The sequence below is a fragment of the Rattus rattus genome, chromosome 10 (genome assembly GCF_011064425.1).
Source record: "Rattus rattus isolate New Zealand chromosome 10, Rrattus_CSIRO_v1, whole genome shotgun sequence".
Taxonomy (NCBI): Eukaryota; Metazoa; Chordata; class Mammalia; order Rodentia; family Muridae; genus Rattus; species Rattus rattus.
In genome coordinates this window covers 67,903,646-67,922,942 of record NC_046163.1, presented here as the reverse complement: position 1 = coordinate 67,922,942, position 19,297 = coordinate 67,903,646, and the positions used below count along the sequence as shown (strand labels likewise).

Below are 19,297 nucleotides of genomic sequence, written 5' to 3'. Positions count from 1 at the left end.
CCAGTGACCCGGGAGTGGGGACACTCACCCTAATCATCATCTCTCTCTCTATAATGCTGTCCTCCAGGGAGAACATCTCTGACACCGGCCTTTCCTTCACAGGTTCTTTCTTGACCCGTTCCTTCACGCTGGTTAGGTCAGGCTCAGAGATGGAGGGGCCCAGAGAGGCCCCGTTGACAGCTAGCTGCTCAGCCCGGGAGACACTGAGGGCCTTGGCTGGTCCGTGTCTCAGCACCCTGGCCCTGGCCATGGCAGGAAGGAGGGTCCCCTGGTCCTGTCTCAGCGTCCCATTACTGACGCTTTTTCTTGGCCCTGGGTACTCAGGCGGGGGCCTGCTGGGAATGCGGGCCAGGGCGGCCTGCAGCTGGGCACTGTATTCTACTTTCTCCGGGAGCGCGGGAATCTGAGGTGCGGCCTCCGGGGCCTCCTCCTCCTCCTCGCTCTCACTGCTGTGGATCAGCATGGTGGCATCCGAGAAGGTCTTCTTGTGGTGATACTGGGGGAGGCCATGCACGTCGTGGCCGCCGGCCTCCTCGGAAGGGCCCTGCTCCCGAAGTGTGTTGCGGCGAGCCATGGGGATATTGAGCGACTTGAGCGTCATAGCCTCCATGCCTCGCACCATGCTGTTCATCACCTCCAGGCTGTGGCGTTTGTTCACCGCGCCGCCACCTCCGCCGTGGTGCTTGGTGGCAGTGAGGGGTTCGCTCACCTCCTGCAGAGACTGATGGACCACGGGAGAGCTGTCCTCCTGGAAGGTCTTCACAGAGAGCTGCACTTTGCGAGTTACCAGATCAGGGCTGCTGCCGCTGACGTACTTGTGGCGGTGGCTGGCGAGGTCTGGGGTGCTGGTGGCAGGGCGGGGCCTGGGGTAAGGGGGCGGCGGCCTAAAGAGATAGTTCTTGAGCATGTGGGCCGTGCTGTAGTGCTGGGCTCCTTGGAGCTGCATGTTGGCCAGTTCTGGAGTGCTCACTGTGTGCGAGATGGAGCCGGCCCCTGGCTTGCTAGGCATCGCACTGTTTTGGGGGTTCACCTGGTCAGATGGACTAACAAGTTTGTGACCATAGCCCCCCTGGGGTGCGTACGGGACCGTGTAGGGGTGCCTCTCCCGCATCTCTGGCTGGCTGTACACCAGTTCCTCGGGCTGGTTGTAGGCGTGGGTGTTGATGATGTTGAGATTCCTCAGAGACCGGCTCTGGCTGTCTGCGTGCAGCAGCCCCCTCTTCATCTGCCGCATGACTGTCTCGTAGTCTGGGGTCGGCCTGTAGGACGGCACGATGATGGTGCTGTGGCGGTGGCTGGGGATGTAATCGGCCCTCATGATGTCACTTCCCGGGATGCTGAGGTTGGAGGACACTGGAGACGCCTGGATGAAGCTTTGGGAGCAGCTGAGGGAGTTGACGCTGTGAACGCTGCACACACTGCCATTGGTGACAGTGCCATTCAAGTAATTTAGGTCCAGGCTGTTGTGAGAATTGCAGTACAAGGCTTCTTCATTCCCAGGAAAGATACTGTCTGCAAAAAGTCAAACAGAGCAGTGTGAAGCACCGCATACATCACCCTGTCTCAACCGAGCTGTCCCTATATCCCTGGAGTGAATTACCGGAACGTGTCCTAAACAGCAGAGTCATAACCCTGTTCACACGTCACAAAGGACTGCTCTCTGGGACAACATGCATAGGACATGTCAGAGGCATGTGAAGAAAGTGTGCAGAGTGGGCGACGCCTAGGCAGTCTCGACTTTGCTATAATTAGATCCAAACAATGAGCCACTTGTTGGGTAGAACTGGTCTCTTGTGCACAGCTTAGGGGCAGAACCGGATATCTGGGCCAAGAAGTCAAAGGTTTAATAGAGCGATAGACTTGAAACTGCCCCACCCTCAGAACCGCTGTGCCAAAAAGGGCTCTTAACCTAACAGATTGCTGAGCTTTAGGAAAGCAGGGAGACTAACAGTGTGGCCAGCACCTCCATGGTTTCTGAGCAGAGTCATGGATGGCAGAGTCTGAATCAGGAGCTTTTCAAGGTGCGCCTGAAACTGCCCTCTAGCTCCACCATCAAGATTACTTCCCGTAAAGGAAGCAAAAGCTGAAAGAAAGTAAAGAGCTATAAAAGTTGTTTTCATGTGTATTTATGGTGTGCATGCATGTGGAGGCACACATGTATGTGGGGGCATGCATGTTTGTGAAGTCATGCATGTTTGTGGAGGCATGTATGTGGGAGCATGCATGTATACGGAGGCATGCATGCATGTAGAGGCACACATGTTTGTGGAGGCATGTGTGTATGATGTGGGAGCATGCATGTTTGTGGGGTATACGTGTTTATAGGGGCTTTCATGTATGTGGAAGCACACATGTATGTGGAGGTATGTGTGTATGTGTGTATGTGGAGACATGCATGTATGTGGGGGCATACATGTATGTGGAGGCATGTGTATATGTAGATGCATATATGTGGGGGCATACATGTATATAGGGGTGTACATGTTTGTGGGGGGCATGCACATGCATTCACATGGAGAAGCAACATTTGTGCTGAGAAGCATCCTTGGCCACTCCTGTATGTCATTCACTCAGGCGGGGCTCTCAATTGGCTAACCTCACTAGCCCTCTTGCTCTGGGATCCCACGCCCACCGCCATGGCTGGACACAGTTAGAATAGCACCTTCACCTGGCATCTGTGCGTCCTGAGGCCCTCACTCTTGTGAAGCCAGTGAAGTCACTGCTGCCCCGTCCAGCTTTTCTGTCAACTTTATATATGGGAAAGAAGGCGTGGCAATCTAGAAAGCCCCTCCATGTGACTGGCAAGTCTGTGGGGCATTGCCTCAATTCATGTGGGAGGGCTCAGCTTCCTGTGGGCATGCCACCCCAGGCAGGTGGTCTTTGGTGGTCTAAAGAGGCAGTCTGAGTAAGCCACGAGAAACACGCCAGTAAACAGTGCCTGCCCGTGGCTTCTGTGTCACTTCCTGCCCCGAGTTCCTGTTCTGACTTCCCTCAGTGACAGAGCCTGACCTGAGCACCATAAGCCGAAATAAAACCTTTCCTCCCCAGTTTGGGAGGCTTTGGTTGTGGTGTTTTATCATAGAAACCCCAGCTAAGACAACTACTGAGTCACAACTCCACCTCAAGAGCTACTAAAAGCCAGTGTCTGAGTTCAGGCCCACTCTGGATATCCAAAGTTCCTCTCTCTCACACACGAGCACACCAGGAAGCCATCTTCCTGCTGGTACACTTTTCTGAGCAGGGGAGACAAAGGAAAGATGAAGAAGAGAACTGAGGTCAGCAGCATCCAGCTGGGACTGGAGCGATGGCTCTGGGGTTAAGGGCACTGGCTGCAGTGGGGTCACAGACTTGGTTCCCAGAACCCGTATGGACGCTCACAACTGTTGTAACCCGAGTTTAGAGGATCCATCATGCTCTCTGGCTTCCATGGGCACTGAATTCAAATGGTATGCAATTCAAATGGTATACCAAACAATTTACATACCATTACACACATGTAAGCGCTCATATACATTTATAATATTTACTCATATACAATTAAATAAACAAGTCATAAAAAACAAACCAACTATCTGAAAAGGAAGGGTAGACAAAATTAATCAATGCAGGAGGAACAAGAAGAGCAAGGTGTGAGGATTTATCCACCTCCAATGGGGTTTGGTCTCTTCCACAGACCTTTGGTAGCTCTGCTAGGCTGTTTATAAAAAGTGCGATCACACTCAACGGTCTTGTTTTAGGTTTCGTGCTCCAGCCTCCAAATGCAGCAGCTTCAGAATAGCTAGGAGAGGGTGACAGACACCGTGACTCATAAAAATTTATGGTTTGCTGATAAAGGAGATAAAGTGACCGTAGCTGGGGTGACAGGCAGTTAGAAGTGACAGCCTGGCCCTGGATCTTCAGCACACGTTATAAAAATGCTAGGTGTGGCCTCTAGTGTCTGTAATCCCACCACGTGTGGCTGGGAAACAGGAGACAGGAGGATCCACTCACTGCCCATCTACTTAACCGGCGAGTGACATGTTTAGTGCCAAAACGTGTGTCTCAAAAGGTGAAAGTGGCTGGAGGAAAAACGCCCAGCATGGACCTCTGGCTTACACACATAAGATGTGCATGTATCCACACTTGCTGATGCACGTACACACAGGCACATGCATACATGCACACACACACACAGAGATGTTTGTGTGTACCTACTGTGCTCATGCACAGACACACACACACACACACACACACACAGACACAGAGAGAGAGAGAGAGAGAGAGAGAGAGAGAGAGAGAGAGAAGAGAGAAGATGTGTGTTTTGATATCTGAATGCTAATATCTGTCTCCCTACTTTTGTGTGGAAACAGTACTAGCTCAGGCTTACTGTGGGCATCAAATGAGACAACACACAGCAAGTCCCCAGCCTAACACCTGACACCTCGTGACCACTGGATCCATGCTCATTCTTGTCCCATACATGTCGAAAAGGCCTGAAGGGAGACTAAGAAAAGCACTGAATGATGAGGGTAAGTTTCTCCCAGTCACTCTATCACCATGTGGCTGCTCCAAGTTGCTGGCGTTGGCACTGAGCATAAATTGTATGCCTGTGGGAGAGCTGAGCTGTCCATCTCCAACCCTGGCCCACTAAGAATGGGTAGGAGAGAAGGAAACAATAATACAGCCTTCACTTTGCTGGTGGCGGGAGGGCTTCTTCTCAGACAGCTAATGTGCTGAAGGTCACCACTTAGTGATCAGACAATGACAGTGTTGCCACTGTGATTAGACAACAACAATGTTGCCACCTGTGGTCAGATGACAATGTATCCAGCATGATCAGACAATGACAATGTAGCCAGAGAGATCAGACAATGACAGTGTTACCATCAAACCATCATTGACACCTTCAAGCAAGCTTCTGTGCTGGGCCCTAGGACCCAGCCTTTTGTCTTTAAGAGGCAGGAGGAGCTACAGTTACCTTGGGAAGTATGGGTCTCCGAGTAGTGCTCACTGCACTGGACATGCATGGGAGGCAGGATATACGGCTGCTGCCTTGGCTGAAACAGAGAAAACAGAGCTGGGGAAGCCTGGAAGACTGTTGAGAGATGCTAGAAAGCCACCCAGACACCCAGGGAAGCACGCCACATCACTGTAGGTTACGCTTCTGACCCACCCACTTCCACAGACCTACGCTCCCATCTGGTAGTGAAGGTCAGGGCAGCTGAAAGTGGTTCAAGGCCAGAGAGAAAAAGCAGCCATCATCCAAAGTCACGAGCAGCCATCTGACGCTCTCAAGCGTTGGCCTTCAGAACGGACGTAATCAGAAGAGACACGCCCGTCAAAGAGACGGAAGATAATTTGCTTTGTTCTGTCCAAAACTGGCTGCCTCCCAAGTCCACACATTCCTTACACAGCAGCAGAACCCATGGTCCCAGGTTAGAGCACCAGGGAGGCTCCTGTAGGGTCAGGGCTGCACCCAGCTTGGCCAAGTGGTGATTTTACACAGGAGTCCAATGTGTGATACCCACAGTGTCAATGGCACTGCAGAAGCAAATGTGGCATGGGCCAGGCAGTAAGAACACCCTCTGAGCCAATGTAGATCTTTCCCACAGAGTCTTGAACGTAGCTGTTTAGACCAGTCTGACGGACTTCTTGCTGCAGAAGAAGGCACACTTCTTGTGTGGTGGAGGGAGGGGAGATTCAAACATATAAAGCACCAGAGAGGACAGTGTGCCTCTAGCTGGGCTAGCCTTATACCTCTGATCTCAAAGTAACTGATGCAGAAGCTGGGCTTGTTGGCAACAACTTTAATCCTAGCACTTGGGAAGCAGAGGAAGGCAGGTCTGTGGGCCTTCAACGCCTGGTCCATATATCGAGTTTCAACGCACCAAGTAAGTAACAAGGAAGAACAAGAAAACAAGGGATCCAAAAGTCAACAGGAACCAGAGAGGAAAGAAACACAGGGATGGAGTGAGAGAGCCCCAGGTGCGAGGGGAGCTGGAATTTCTGAGCAGCCCGCAAGCCCTGGTGGATGGTCTTGGAGCTGCCATTGCAAAGTGTTCTCCCTTTTGTTGATAACACATAAACAACTAAAATTTCACACAGTGGGCACGGACTGTCTGCTTTATTTACTGAGAAAGAACTAGGACAAAGCCACGTGAGAAACAGAAGCAGAAGCACAAAGGAGCTTTGCTATGGCCACCTCCTGCTCCCGTTAAATCAATAAGTGGTTTCATGAAGTGCACTAAGTTTACAGTGAGAACCAGTAATAGCTAATTTAATTTCTTTTTCTTTCTTTCTTTCTTTCTTTTTTTTTTTTTTTTTTTTTTTTTGGTGACAGGGGGGGGTGTCGGGCTACATCCACCTAAGGTCACCCACCCTTTATATGTTTGAGAAATGCTCTTCTACCAAAAACTATGTCAATGACCAATCACCAATCTATTCTTATTATTTTATTTATTTATTTATTTATTTACTTTAATATTTTTTCTCCCAGATCAGCGAATACAGAAATAAATGCCACAGCGCAGATGTTCTAGCTCAGTTTCCATTGCTGTGGTTAAAAAAAACCATGACCAAAAGCAACTTGGGGGAGGAAAGTGTTTATCTGCTTACAGGTCACAGTCCCCTGAGGAGATGAAGGTGGGAACTCAAGGCAGTAGCTTGAGACAGAAACCATGGAGGAACAATGCTTCCCAGCTTGCCTTGGCTTGCCCAGACTCACCTGCCCAGGGATGGCACCGCCCACAGTGGGCTGGGCCTTCCCTCATCAATTAGCAGTGTAGAAAATGTCCTACAGACATGCTCAAGCCAACGTAATGGAAGCAAGTCTTCAAAAGAGACTGTATGTCAGGTATATCCAGGGGTTTGTGTCAACACAACAGCAGCAGCAGCAACAACAACAACAACAACAACAACAATAACAATAACAACAACAGCTATGAGAACAGGCATCATAAAAGAGAAAGACAGATTTGCAAGAAAGTCAAGATGTGTATCAGCAAGCACTGTGAAGACTCTGTAGTCTGTTGTCTCGTGTGTAAGGATAGTTCAGACCTACAGGGCTGGGTGAAGAGAGAACTCAGAATCCAGACCCCTGTAGACCACTTCATCCAAGTCAAAAAGGGAGGTTCTGCGGATCCCAAGATTGTCTGAGAACATGGGGTCTGTCATCATAGTTCACAGGTATAAATGACACTGGGTCTCACTGACAAGAACGGGAGATGCAGACAAAAGGAAGACAGCGTTAACAACGGAGAGAGGAGACCAGTGTGTGAGCAAATGCCTTGTGCTCCAGAGGAAGACGCAGGTCCTTCCAGATCGCCAAAGCGGAAGACCACGGGAGACAGTCACACCAACATCAGCAACAGCCACACAGGCTTAGGAATTCCCATGGGGCTCAGCTCTAGAATTCTAAGAGTCTGTGTTATACTCTTTCTCAGGAAACAAAACAAAGCGAAAGAAAAATGTCCTCCAAACTTTCTAAGAGGGAAACTGAAGGCAGGCAAGGTGCACATCAGATACTTGTGCAAAACTTCCCTATGGTGTTCCTGCCTATCGACCCCAGGGACTTGTACATGCGGCAGAGTAGGAAGGCCACACGTTTGTTCTGACTCTGTAAAAAGTCGCACCTCTAAGAGCTTTGACAAGAGAAACGGAAAAAAAAGCACAGATCTATCCTGTCACCCTTGTGTAATCCTTAAACACGGAGAGCACAGAGAGCCTACAGCCGAACTACAGCTGTGCTTCCCAGGCACATCACCAGGAAAGAGAACAGCTTTTAACAAGTAAGAAGATCAGCCGAAGGCAGGGGCTGATTGACAAAGACTGGAGATTAGGAAATGCCCCAGCCAACCAATCCATTCGATATACTGAGCCCGTGTTTGGCTGCGGTTCATTTAAAAAGCATTTTTTCTGGCTGGTTTGCTCCGCTCTATCTACGGCACTCACAACTGGGACATGTCAGCAGAAAGATGGGCAAACAGTATGAAGGGATGACTAGTCTAGCCTGTAGTAAGCCTGGGGAGCACCTCAAACCGCATGTAGAGAGGAGAGGTATCCATGGGAGAGCGGAACACAGCAGACATTACCACACCTCCTGCAAGTGAATGATGACCTCCTATACTTCCAGCAAATCTCCCCTGGTCATGGCACCCTTAGTCACCGCCCCTCAATTCTGTAACACAAACCTTTATGCCAACAGCCAGACCACTGACTAAGGAGTGTACTTACCAGTGAGGAGCGGCTCCAGGTGGGCTGGCGTCTGATCGGTGGTGGAGAATTTGACTGTCTGTATGAAAGATTAAACATGAGAACCATCACTATTGCTGATCAAAAAAACAAATGTTCAGAAAGACAAGGAAGGGTAAGGAGGGAACAGGTCAGACCAGTAAGGTATGCCTCCCAGCATACAGTTCACACCTGCACACTAAGCACACACAGCACACACACAATTCACACTTACGGGCACAGCACACACAGTTCACACCTGCACACTCAGCACACACAGTTCACGCCTGCAAACACAGTTCACACCTGCACACGCAGCATGCACAGTTCACACCTGCACACACAGCACACAAAATTCACACCTACATGCACAGCACACACAGTTCACACCTGAACACCAACACTGCAAACTCTTTTGCCATTCTTCTTTTATCTTCAAGATGTTCGGAACACATATTTCTGTAATCCTTCCCTCGCTATTGCTAGGTGAATAAGGCTTATTTCTATAGAAACAGCATGGGAGAAATAAAGACTGGAAAAACCTCACAGCACATGGACTTTTAAAGCAGTGCCCATTGTGTATCTGTGTGCATAATAAAAATACTTTTAAAATGCTTCCAGTTTAAATAAAATTCCAAAATAGAGAAAATATATTTTCATTTTGAGCCCATAAAGAAAGTATACGCTGCAAATGTTTGCCAAGTCAGAGGTCTTATCTGCTTGCTTTAAATTCAGTTCTGATGCTGGGGTGTCAAAGCCAGCGAATGCCGGGCAAACATTCCATAACTGAGGTATGTCCCCAACCCAGCAAGTCTGTTAGAGAGAGCACACCCCAGCATTGATTGAACAGCAACAACAAGAACAGAGGGTATCCATTCTAGAGAGCAGGTATCAGGAGGTCCCAGGGCCACCGGGTGTTGAAAGCAAAATGAAAAACAAAATACAGACTTTTCACTGGGCTAAAATTCCTCAAAGAAAGACTCTCCTTATTTGGAGATTTCACCCTCCCACCAGCCTGCTGATAAATATCTTTGCTCCGGTGAAACCACGGAGATAAACGCAGTGCTGTTGAGCCTTTAACAGCTGGGCAGGTTCAGTGTTAGCATTCTCAAGTTAAGCACGGTCCTCCAACTCTTCCTCCCCAGGTCAGAGTGGGGCATCCATCTGGCAAGAACCAGTTCTGCAGGAGCAGACGCTGCAGGACAAACCTGAGTGGCTCCTGAGTGGACAGCCCTGGATGGAGGAGGAGGCTGTTGGGACAGTTCAAGTTTTGGAAAACTCTGGAGGGACACCCTTGACCTGAGATCACAGAGCTCAAAGTGTGTGTGGAGAAGAGGAGGTGTAAGTGCTTCTTCCCTTGCAGAACAGGGTTCTTGATTTTCAGCGTCACAGTCACACGTACTGTTCACGAATGCCACTCAACACAGACCACGGAAGACACGCTAAACACGAACACAGCAATGGTCCATTCGCTGAGAAACGGTTGAACCACGAGACCGGAACTAAGAAAGGGGCTCATTCATATCCACCACACAGGAGGCAGCTACAGAATTCTTGAGGGTGTCAAGGCCACCAGCCAAATTCGAAGGCAAAAGCAGACTAGGACCCTTTGCGTGGGGTGGTTCTGACAGCGTGTCTGTGGAGACAAGGTTATGCCCTTGCTTGGTCTGTAAGGCAGCGTTCCTATCTTTGCTGGTAGGCCTAGACTATGAGACGTACGAGCTGTACTCTTAGACCCTCGCAGTGGCCAACTGCAGTGCCTGATCTGAAAGAGGCCGTGGGGTGTGGGAGAAGAAAAAGTCTGCCTTGACCTGGGGATCCAGCTCTGAGCAGCTGCCTTCTACAGCGGTACGTGCTGTACCGCAGTAGTCTACCCCGCTTGGCTATGCCCACTGTGGGAGTGGAAAGACAGCTTCTCTCTGGCATTTACATCCCCGACGCTCTTTGAACCAAAATTAAACACCTTGGGGGCCCAAGCGGCAAACGCGCTCTGCTGAGGGCCGCCTTCTAAAAGCAAGCGAAGCAAAGGCAACAGCAGAGTTGGGCCCCGGCACGCCATCGCCGAGGTCAGGCCACGAGGAAGTGCCCTCAATCAGACTCAGACTTATCATCTTTACGTCTGAACTAAATTAACAAGACACACAGATGCGCGCCATCTCGGAGTGCCTTCCGAATCCCCCTCTAATTACCCTGGCCCCTCGTTTGCAGTCAGATGGCACGACCCAGGAGCGCACGCAGGGTTAGCCAACTGTGAGCGGAAACAGGCCGAGCTGGCGACTGCATCTTCTCTTTTAAGTTAGCTCATCATGCCGCTCCCCACTTCTGAATATAGCCCGCATCTAACACGGAGGGGCACCTGGGCAAATTGGGAGCAGTTAGGCTCTTCCGAACCCAGAGCCGAGTGCCGGGAAGGCACTGATGTGGCCCACCCATCCGGGAAGTTAAACATTTATAGTCAATTTGGGAATGATTGTCTCTCTAGGCACATGGATTGCAGTAGACCTCACTTAAAACTTCTCTCCCTCCTGACTGCCTTTAGTCTCTCCCTACGGCCTCTAGAAGGATCAAGGGGAAAGAATGAATGGGAACCGGGGACCGCAACCTCGCAGAAGCACTCAATTTAATAGGACCGAGCCATTCTGAGAGGCGGTGAACGAGACATTCACTTACTCAGTGCAGATCTTGTTCTGTTTGTAAAATTTGTGCCGTGTGGTAAATAACCGAGAAATGTACTTGGCATTTTCAATATCGTCCTTGAAAAAGAAGAGATGGGGAGATAAACATCTGTTTGACGAGATTATTCAGTTCACAAATATTGTTCCCTACAGGCATCCATCTATCCCGTCCCCTTTCGTGTGAAGAAAAAAAAAATAATATTCGGGCCAGGAAGTGGTTCAACCATTGGGTTTAGTGGGCCTGTGCTACCATGGTCCAACAACGATGGTAGAAAGGTCCATCCATTAATGAATTCTTTGCACTAAAGATCCTGGTTCTGCATCAATGAACTGACAGGTTCTCGCTAATTCCAAAGTAGAACTTTAAAAACAACTGAATCAAGGCAGAGCCTACAATTAAGACTAATGCCATTCAACCAGAGACAGTGTGGTGAGGGGAACAGCTTTGGTTCCTGAGGAGGTCCTCAGAGAGAGGGTCAAGTGACTCCAGAGAGCGTGGGCTGAGGGACTAAAAGATTCAGGTCAGCCAACAACAGAAAATGCAATCTGACATAAATAGGAGTCACTTGAGGAAGACAATTGTGACCAGAGTGTCCTGACATGCTGGACAAACTTGAATCTTATTTCAAAGCCAGCGGGAACATTCAAGAAGTCATGTGGGACCAGGCAAGTATTAGAAAGAATGTATTTAACAGCGAGTCCCTTGGAGTGTGGGTGTGTCTAACATGCTACCAAGGGTGGCACGGCCCCAGGATACCTACGAATGCAGTCCAACTCTGACGTGATGAGGGAGGGGAGATGTGGGTGTGAGCATGTGTATCTGTGTGCCTGTGCATGTGTGTTAGTGTGTGTGTGTGCATGTGTGTTAGTGTGTGTGTGTCTGTGTGCCTGTGCATGTGTGTGTGACCATGTGTGTGCATGTGTGTGAGTGTATGTGCTAGTGTATGTGTGCATGTGTGTGTGTATCTGTGTGCCTGTGCCTGTGTGTGTGACCATGTGTGTGCATTTGTGTGAGTGTGTGTGCTAGTGTTAGTGTATGTGTGTGTGCATGTGTGAGTGTGTGTATCAGTGTGCCTGTGCATGTGTGTGACCATGTGTGTGTGCATTTGTGTGAGTGTGTGTGCTAGTGTGTGTGTGTGTGTGTGTGTGTGTGTGTGTGTGTGTATGCATGCCTGTAAGAGAGACTTGATTATGCAGTCCTTGGGTGTAGACTTCAGAGATGACAATGTGTCCCATCAAAAGGCTGGTCAGGCACATATTAGGACATGGAGAATCAGGGAAGGGTGTTGTTAGCTTTAAAATATGCTCCCCCCCCCGCCCCCAGCTGTGCAGGCCCCTGGACTCACTGTGTGGAAGAGTGCGGTCTCCTCCTTGTCAATCAGCTCCAGCAGGATGGCTGCTTTGCTGTGGGTAACAGTCCCGATGTCATTCCACCTGGGCCAGACATGTGACAGGCTTACTCAAACACGGTCCATGTACTCACCGTGATTTAACTACTCTTTCTTTCCAGTGAAAGCTTAGATAGTCCGCCTCTCAAGAGAGAAAATGGAGAGAAATGCAAGTAGGTGCCTACTCACACAGGCAAGAGTTCAATTTAAACTACACCTGCAGTGACATACATGAAATGTGACATACATGAAATGTGACATACATGAAGTGTGACATACATGAAATGCACTTTTCCACATGGGCAGCTAAAAGAAAACTCTGAGAAGTTCTTGTCACCTTCCTCCCAAGTTTCTCACTGACAAAGCGCTTCCCCCTGAATGTCTTAAGGACCCCAACGTGTAGTAAAGTCGTGTTGCGATGTGCACACTCACTGTGCCGCCTGGGAAAACAAGGTCCAAAGGCTGCATACGCCCTCCACACAGTGATCTAAGCACACGCATGCACGCCTCCCTGCCTGCCTTCAGAGACTCAGCTACGACGCATGCAGGAGACTCACTCAGTGCATGGACACCGGCATGAAGGAAGACAGAGAATCCACCTGTGTATGGGGCCTGGGGCCTGCCAGGGTCTGAGGAGCCTAAACCTAGAGGCAAGTGCCAGACACCAGGAGAGATAAATGCTTGCTTCCCGTTCTGCTCGGAGACAGGTGCCCGCCATCTTCTCGACACTTCAGCTTCAGCTGATGCACCAGCTCCATCCTTTTGGCATTCCACCATGCTCAATGAATTGTCTCCAGTCTCTGCTGAGTTCTCTCTCTCTCTCTCTCCCTCTCTCTCCCCTCCCTCTCCCCTTACCCCCTTCCTTCCTTCCTTATTATTTTTAAAAGAGAAGGTTTCAATTATTCCAGGCTGATCTGACACCTACCTACCACGTAGCTGAGGGTGACGTTGAACTCCTGGTCCTCCTGCTTGCAGCACTACTCACTGTATATACGGAGCTGGAGACCGGCTTCTTGCTCTCAGGCAAGCAGTGCACAGTCTGCGCTCTATCCCCAGCGCGTCAAGACTTAACTCTGGCGTCTCCTGCTCTAGCAAGCCCCTTCCTCATTTCCTACCATGCTCCCAGAGAGAAAGCGCCTGCTGGAATGCTCACTCCTCACCACACATTAGATCTCTCACAGGACCCCAGAAGACCACGGGCTCCTCGCCTATTCCCTGCACTGAGGCAGCCTCTTAACACAGAGTTCAAGTCTCACATCCTGAGGCAGAAAAATTAGCTGATTCACTCCTCCTTGGAGCAGATTCCACATAGACACTAGTGAGAACCTGACTCTGAGTCAGGGAGGGGCGAATTCTTTATCTGGGGTTTTCAGTTCCTCCCAGTCACCTGCCCATTCCAGAACAGCTGTGCTCCGCACCTGCGTCTAGGAGTCCTCGACCCTCTCTATGTGCTCCCTGACACAGACACCTGGCTGAGAAGCCACCTGCCGCTGCTAGGGTCTTAAGAGACAGGAGCTATCTTCATGCTTCCAGAAGAATTCCTTCAAAACAACTGCCAAAACTCTACAGGCGGTCCTCACCCTGTGCCCGCCAGGGAACAGCATCTGGGGGAATCCAACCCTGACTGGGGCTTCCGGTTCTGACATCTGTACCTGACGGTTTGAGTTCAGCAGCTCATGTATGTGCAGGGTGTTCACGTGTGTGTGTGTGTGTGTGTGTGTGTGTGTGTGTGTGTGTGTGTGTGTTATCCAGGGGACAACCTTGGGTGTCATTCCTCAGGCACCATCCATCTTGGCTTTCAAGACAGTCTCTCTCTGGTCGGGAACTTGCAAGGAAGTTAGCCTAGCTCGCCATCGAGCCCCAGGGCTGCACCTGCCACACCTCCCAGCTCTGGGATCACGGCCTGGGCTACCACCCAACATTTTTTATCTGGGTTCCAGGGACAGAACTTGAGTCCTTGTAAGATTTTACCAACTGCAATGCCTTAAAAGGGTAAGTCTTAAGGTCTCTCTCTCCTCTTTCTAGCTTCAAAGAGCAAGGGAGTGGGGGGTGGGGTGGATGACATCATCAACCAATGGTACAGTGGGATCTGGGTGAGCAATGCCAATCAGGACAGTTTCGGTTGGAAAACTGTAAACATGCAGCTCTACCCGATCCAGAGACCTTATTCTGGAAGCTTCCAGGCCAGGAGGTGTTTTGCCTGCTTCGACCGTCATTGACTACCTGCCCTGGACACACAGCCACACTCATCAGAGGCTCATGCAAGAATGGTGTTCTGTCAATCCACACAGGGCCACACTGCCCTGGCGCACAATGAGCAAATGTGACAGAACCTGTAGGCAGCCATGCATAGCCATCTGGTGGACAGGCATGGAGCGGGGGACAGTCACCACATCCCTGCCCAGGGTTTGCTTGTACTAAACGGAAAAGAAGGTTAAAGGGTCCAAGTAATTTAAATAGCATACTCGAATTGATTAATTTGTTATCACAGACCGAGTGATGCTGAGATGTACTTTATGTCCAGCACATGGTCAGACAGAGGGGGCGGGGCTGCAGGAAGAATGTGGTTTGGATCTAAATGAACATAGACGGTTCCAACAGCGGGAATCAGCTGGGCCGACTATGGAACCTGCTTTTCCCCCTTAAGATCTGCCCCACTGACTCAGTGGACTTGAAATGACTACATTTGCTGTAGTCAGGAAGGTTGAGCCTCCAGGAAAAGCACTATCGGTTTCTCCCTAGCCCCATCCATCCTGAAGGCGTCTAATTTCATCGGAACTGAGAAAACGCAACTCACTCCAGCCTGGTGTGGCTCTGGACTCACTGCATGGCAGTCAGTGGCCTACGGCCTGTGAAGGGGAAGGAGAGGGGAAGAGATTACCTGTATATTACTGCCTGTCTTCCGATCCTGTTCCTCACGAAAATCCCCATAAAGAAAATGCCAAGGTGCATGCTGTTGCCATGACTGTCCTGCAGGAGATCAACAGAAGGCATCTGTTACCGTCGTGACCTTACTACGCCATTCACGGTAGCCAAGGTCATCCAGCCCGAGAGAGAAGAGTGAGGAAGGGGTGGGGTGGGGTGGGGTGGGGTGAGGCGTGCATATGTACCACAGAGTGGGATGCCGTGTGCACTTTAAGTTGTACACTCTGGCATGTGTCAGTGGACGCTGTTATTCTAAGTAAAATGAGAAAGGAGACAAACACTGAGTTCACTTGGAAGGAGTGGACCTCATCAGAGCAGAGTACAGTGGTGAGGTACAAAGGCTGCAGGGGTGAGGAGATGTGGGCCAAGACAAAAGCTATGAATGAATGAATGAATGAATGAATGAATGAATGAATAGCTGAGACTGTGAAATGACACGTGAGTTAGCTTGACCTTGCCGTCCTACATGCATGTAGATTTCCATAGATTCTATACCTAACAAATATATATCATTTAATTTGTCATTTTAAAAATACAGACACAAAAGCAAGGGACAGCACCAACCTTAAGCATTTGTCTGTGGCCTGCCCACCGTCACTCTACCAGTCCAAACCCATAGATGGAGTCACGCAACAGAGCTGGCTGCTTCCCAGCCAGCAGGCAGCGGGGTGGGATCCCCTGACTGCATGCGTCTTTCTTTACCACGTTCTATTTGGAGGCAACTTTAGGATTTTCCTCAAATTTGTTGCGCTCTACTAGATTTTCAGTTTTCCTTCCTTCCTTCTTTCTTTCCTTTTTCTTTTAAAGCTATCCACCCACATGCTTTGAACAGCAGGATAGCTCTTGGGTTTGTGTAACCTCTCACTCCCCAGCTGGGGTCCAAGCCCTGCTATCTGTCCACCCTTCAGTGCTGGCCCTCAGGCCCTCGGGAAGCCCCACCCACCAGGCGCTCCCCTCTGTTGCCTTGGCTCCTCTTCTCAGACCCCGAATTGCTCAGATAGTAAACGGTCCAGGCGGTCTGCCAGTCTTTCTCTCCCGCCTCCCACCTTTATGAGTGGGCTTGGATGAGCTCCTCCTTTGATCCTGAAATCTCTGTGGTCTTCCATTTCTAATACATCATTTTCTTGTTATTTTATGGGTCTTGTGCATGCTCCGTGCTCTGTATGCATGTCTGGTTGCCACATGAGACAGAGAGGGCACCGGATTCCCTAGGACTATAGGTAAGGACAACCGTGAGCTGTCTTGCTGGAGGTGGGAACCAAACTTAGGCCCTCTGCCAGGGCAAGAAGTGCTCTTAACCACGGAGTCACCTCTCCAGCCTATTTCTGATATATTTTTCATTTCTGAAGAATTTTTACTGTCTTAAGGATTGGATTTTTTTTTTTAAAAAAAAAAAGGATATTGTTATCTCAAATTGCCATGCAACACCATGGTCATCCCACTCTGAGGAAGGCAGCGAACTCCCGAAAAACCTGCTAGTAACCCACTGAAGAACCTGCCAGAAACCCTCTGAGACTCAACAAAGCTGACTTGAGTGCTAGCCTCGCTGGCCGCCCTTCCTACAGTTCGGACACTAAAAAACGAACAAGCAGATGGTTGCAGTGGTGAAACCCAAACTTCTAGGCAGGGAAGCTGGTTTGTTAGAAACGGAGAAAAGTTCACTGCTTTTCCAGTGACACAGAAGGGTCTGACTGTATATGGGCTGCTGTAAGTGGGCTGCAGATGGCCTCGCCAGGCATTACTGCAAGGAAAATAGATTACAGCCTCACCGAGGGCGGCATTAGAGAAGCAAAAGAAAATTAAACGAATCTGAAAGAGAGCCATTTAGCCCTCACCACGAGACGCGGCCGCCCCGCTTGGTTCTGCTCGATGCTCGCAGGCCATTCTCATTAGGGCAAATCGCAAGCAAGCCACAGAGCAGGAGCACAGCATACACAGAAAGCAGCGTGCGGAGCCCGCCCAGAGTGAAGTACTGAAATCACAGGCGTCTCCCAGATCGGCGAGATCCGAGAACCGCACTGGGTTTCTGAGAGAACGCCATCTTTTGAAGAGTTGGTCAGTAGAGAGTGGGGAATACGTTTGGATTCTGGGCTCCTCCATGCTCCCTGACACACCCACGTCAGTAGGCGGGGCACTTAACAGTGGAGGTGATGTGCTTTAATGATTTTTCTAGGCATGGTTTGCACAAAACACCCACCACACAGTTCTGCAGAGCTGGAGAAATGAAACGTGGTTGCATACTGGAGACGGTTTAATCTGCTTCGCCACCAATCACCCCCCACATCCAAAGAAGAGTGGAGAGAAGAAGCACAAGGAGAAAACCCCCAGCTGGCCTCTGGTCACAGCCACAGGACACCCGCTACTTGTCCTGTGGGAAGAATGTCAGGTCCGGCCTTGATACGTTAAGGTGAGGGGTGCTGGTGTGTGGACCCGCTTGGATGAACGTCCTACAGCTGCAGATAATGTGCTCAAGATGCAACCCCAAGTCTCTGAGCTAAGACGCTGAAGGGAGCTCTTAACACCGCTGCGGTTAGGACGAGACACGTCCCCCACAAGCTCACGCGTTACAAAATGTCACCGCCAGCTAGCAATTCTGTTTGGGAAAGTTACAGAACCTTTTTTTAGGTAGCAGAACCTTGCTGGAAGAAAATAGGTCACTGGGACAAGTCCTGGGGCTTCACAGCTTCCCAGAAGTCCACTCTGCTTCCTGTTGACTCCACATGCTGGTTGCTTATGCAATGTGACCAGCTGCCCCATCGCCTTCTCCAGCACCAAAGACTGTACTCCCTTCAACTGTGAGCTAAAATAGAGCCTCCTCCTTTAAGTGGCTGCTTGTCCAGTCACAGGGAGGACAAAGTAACCAATTCATCGACTAATGTCACGTGACACCGAGAAGCCGAAGCCACTTTGTCCCGTGGCAATCCACATTAAGTTTGAAAATGTGCAGGGGTGGGGACCGTGTGTTACCTTCACCGGGAAGATCTCCTGTCCGAATCCATCCAAACGCTCTACCTCGTTGATATACATCAGCTCAGCTTCTGCCGGTAGGATCCCGCTGCAATCCGAACAGTGACACGGGAGGAAATGGTCAGCAGAACAAAAGTTACTGGGAACCCTCAGTATCCTAACGGCACTCCAGAGCTGTGGCACTGGGAATGTCAAACATTTCCACCAGGGGAGAATGGTAATTTATCAACTATGGCATTACCATTCAGCAGCCTTTTACTCACCGAAAGATAAGAAAAGGAAGGTAAATTACTAAATTAGGAGACATAGCCTTAAAAGCACTAATAGTTCCACACATTTCTTTGGACAGTGTTGTCTAAAAAGAAAGTAGTTTGCTCATGGCTGTGAGGATTTTCTACAAATTTAAAAAGGAAATCTTTTAAAGAGAGAGGAAGGGCAGGGAGGGAGAGGAAGAAAGGAAGGAAGGAAATATAGAAACGGGAAGAGGGGTGGAGGGAAGGGAGGAAGCAGAGGAGCACAGCCAGGGCTGGGAGAAGCCAGAAAGTGTGCTGTGTCGGCTGCAGACTTGGTCTCCTCCTGCCTTACCTGTGGGCTTTGTGCTCCTGGGCCACCTTCTGGGTCAGCTCCTCCAGAGCAGCCTCCTCCATGGCCAAGTCCTGCAAGAACAGGAACACAGATCAGGGGTGGTGGCTCACGGTGGCTCGGGCATCCCCAGTGATATGTCCCCACATGGTTCCTGCTGTTGCACACAACTGTTCTCCATAGCCAGTGGGACCCAGGAAGCATAGCTCCTACCATCGTCAATGGGACCCAGGCGGCAAAGTTCCTACCATAGCAATGGGACCCAGGCATCCCAGCTCCTACCATAGCAGTGAGACCCAGGCAGCTTTTTTTCTATTTATCATCTTCCCTACCTGCCTGCCTCTTCCATGTACTTTTATTAAATTGCTTGGTATGTACGTGTGCATTATGTATGTGTGGTGTGTGAATTCATGTATGTACAGGAACATATGCATGGCACATGAACATATGTGTAAATATATGGATAGCAGAGAATGACCTCAGCTCTTGCCCCTACAATGAGGAGGTGCAGCCAGCTTGGTGGGTTGGTGGTTGTTGTTATTGTTGTTGTTG

At 49.9% G+C, this 19,297-nt stretch overlaps 1 protein-coding gene across 1 annotated transcript in view; it reads right to left on the bottom strand.

Annotated features, from left to right (window-relative positions):
* Positions 1-19,297, bottom strand: part of Ptpn14 (protein tyrosine phosphatase non-receptor type 14) — a 144,459-nt gene that overhangs the window by 19,125 nt on the left and 106,037 nt on the right. The window contains exons 6-13 of the mRNA XM_032915621.1: positions 18,749-18,819; positions 18,164-18,251; positions 15,153-15,241; positions 12,230-12,317; positions 10,879-10,961; positions 8,212-8,269; positions 4,958-5,036; positions 29-1,512 (exon numbers count right to left, since the gene is read on the bottom strand). Of these exons, the coding sequence (XP_032771512.1) occupies positions 29-1,512; positions 4,958-5,036; positions 8,212-8,269; positions 10,879-10,961; positions 12,230-12,317; positions 15,153-15,241; positions 18,164-18,251; positions 18,749-18,819 (2,040 nt within the window). The remainder of the gene's footprint in view (positions 1-28; positions 1,513-4,957; positions 5,037-8,211; positions 8,270-10,878; positions 10,962-12,229; positions 12,318-15,152; positions 15,242-18,163; positions 18,252-18,748; positions 18,820-19,297) is intronic.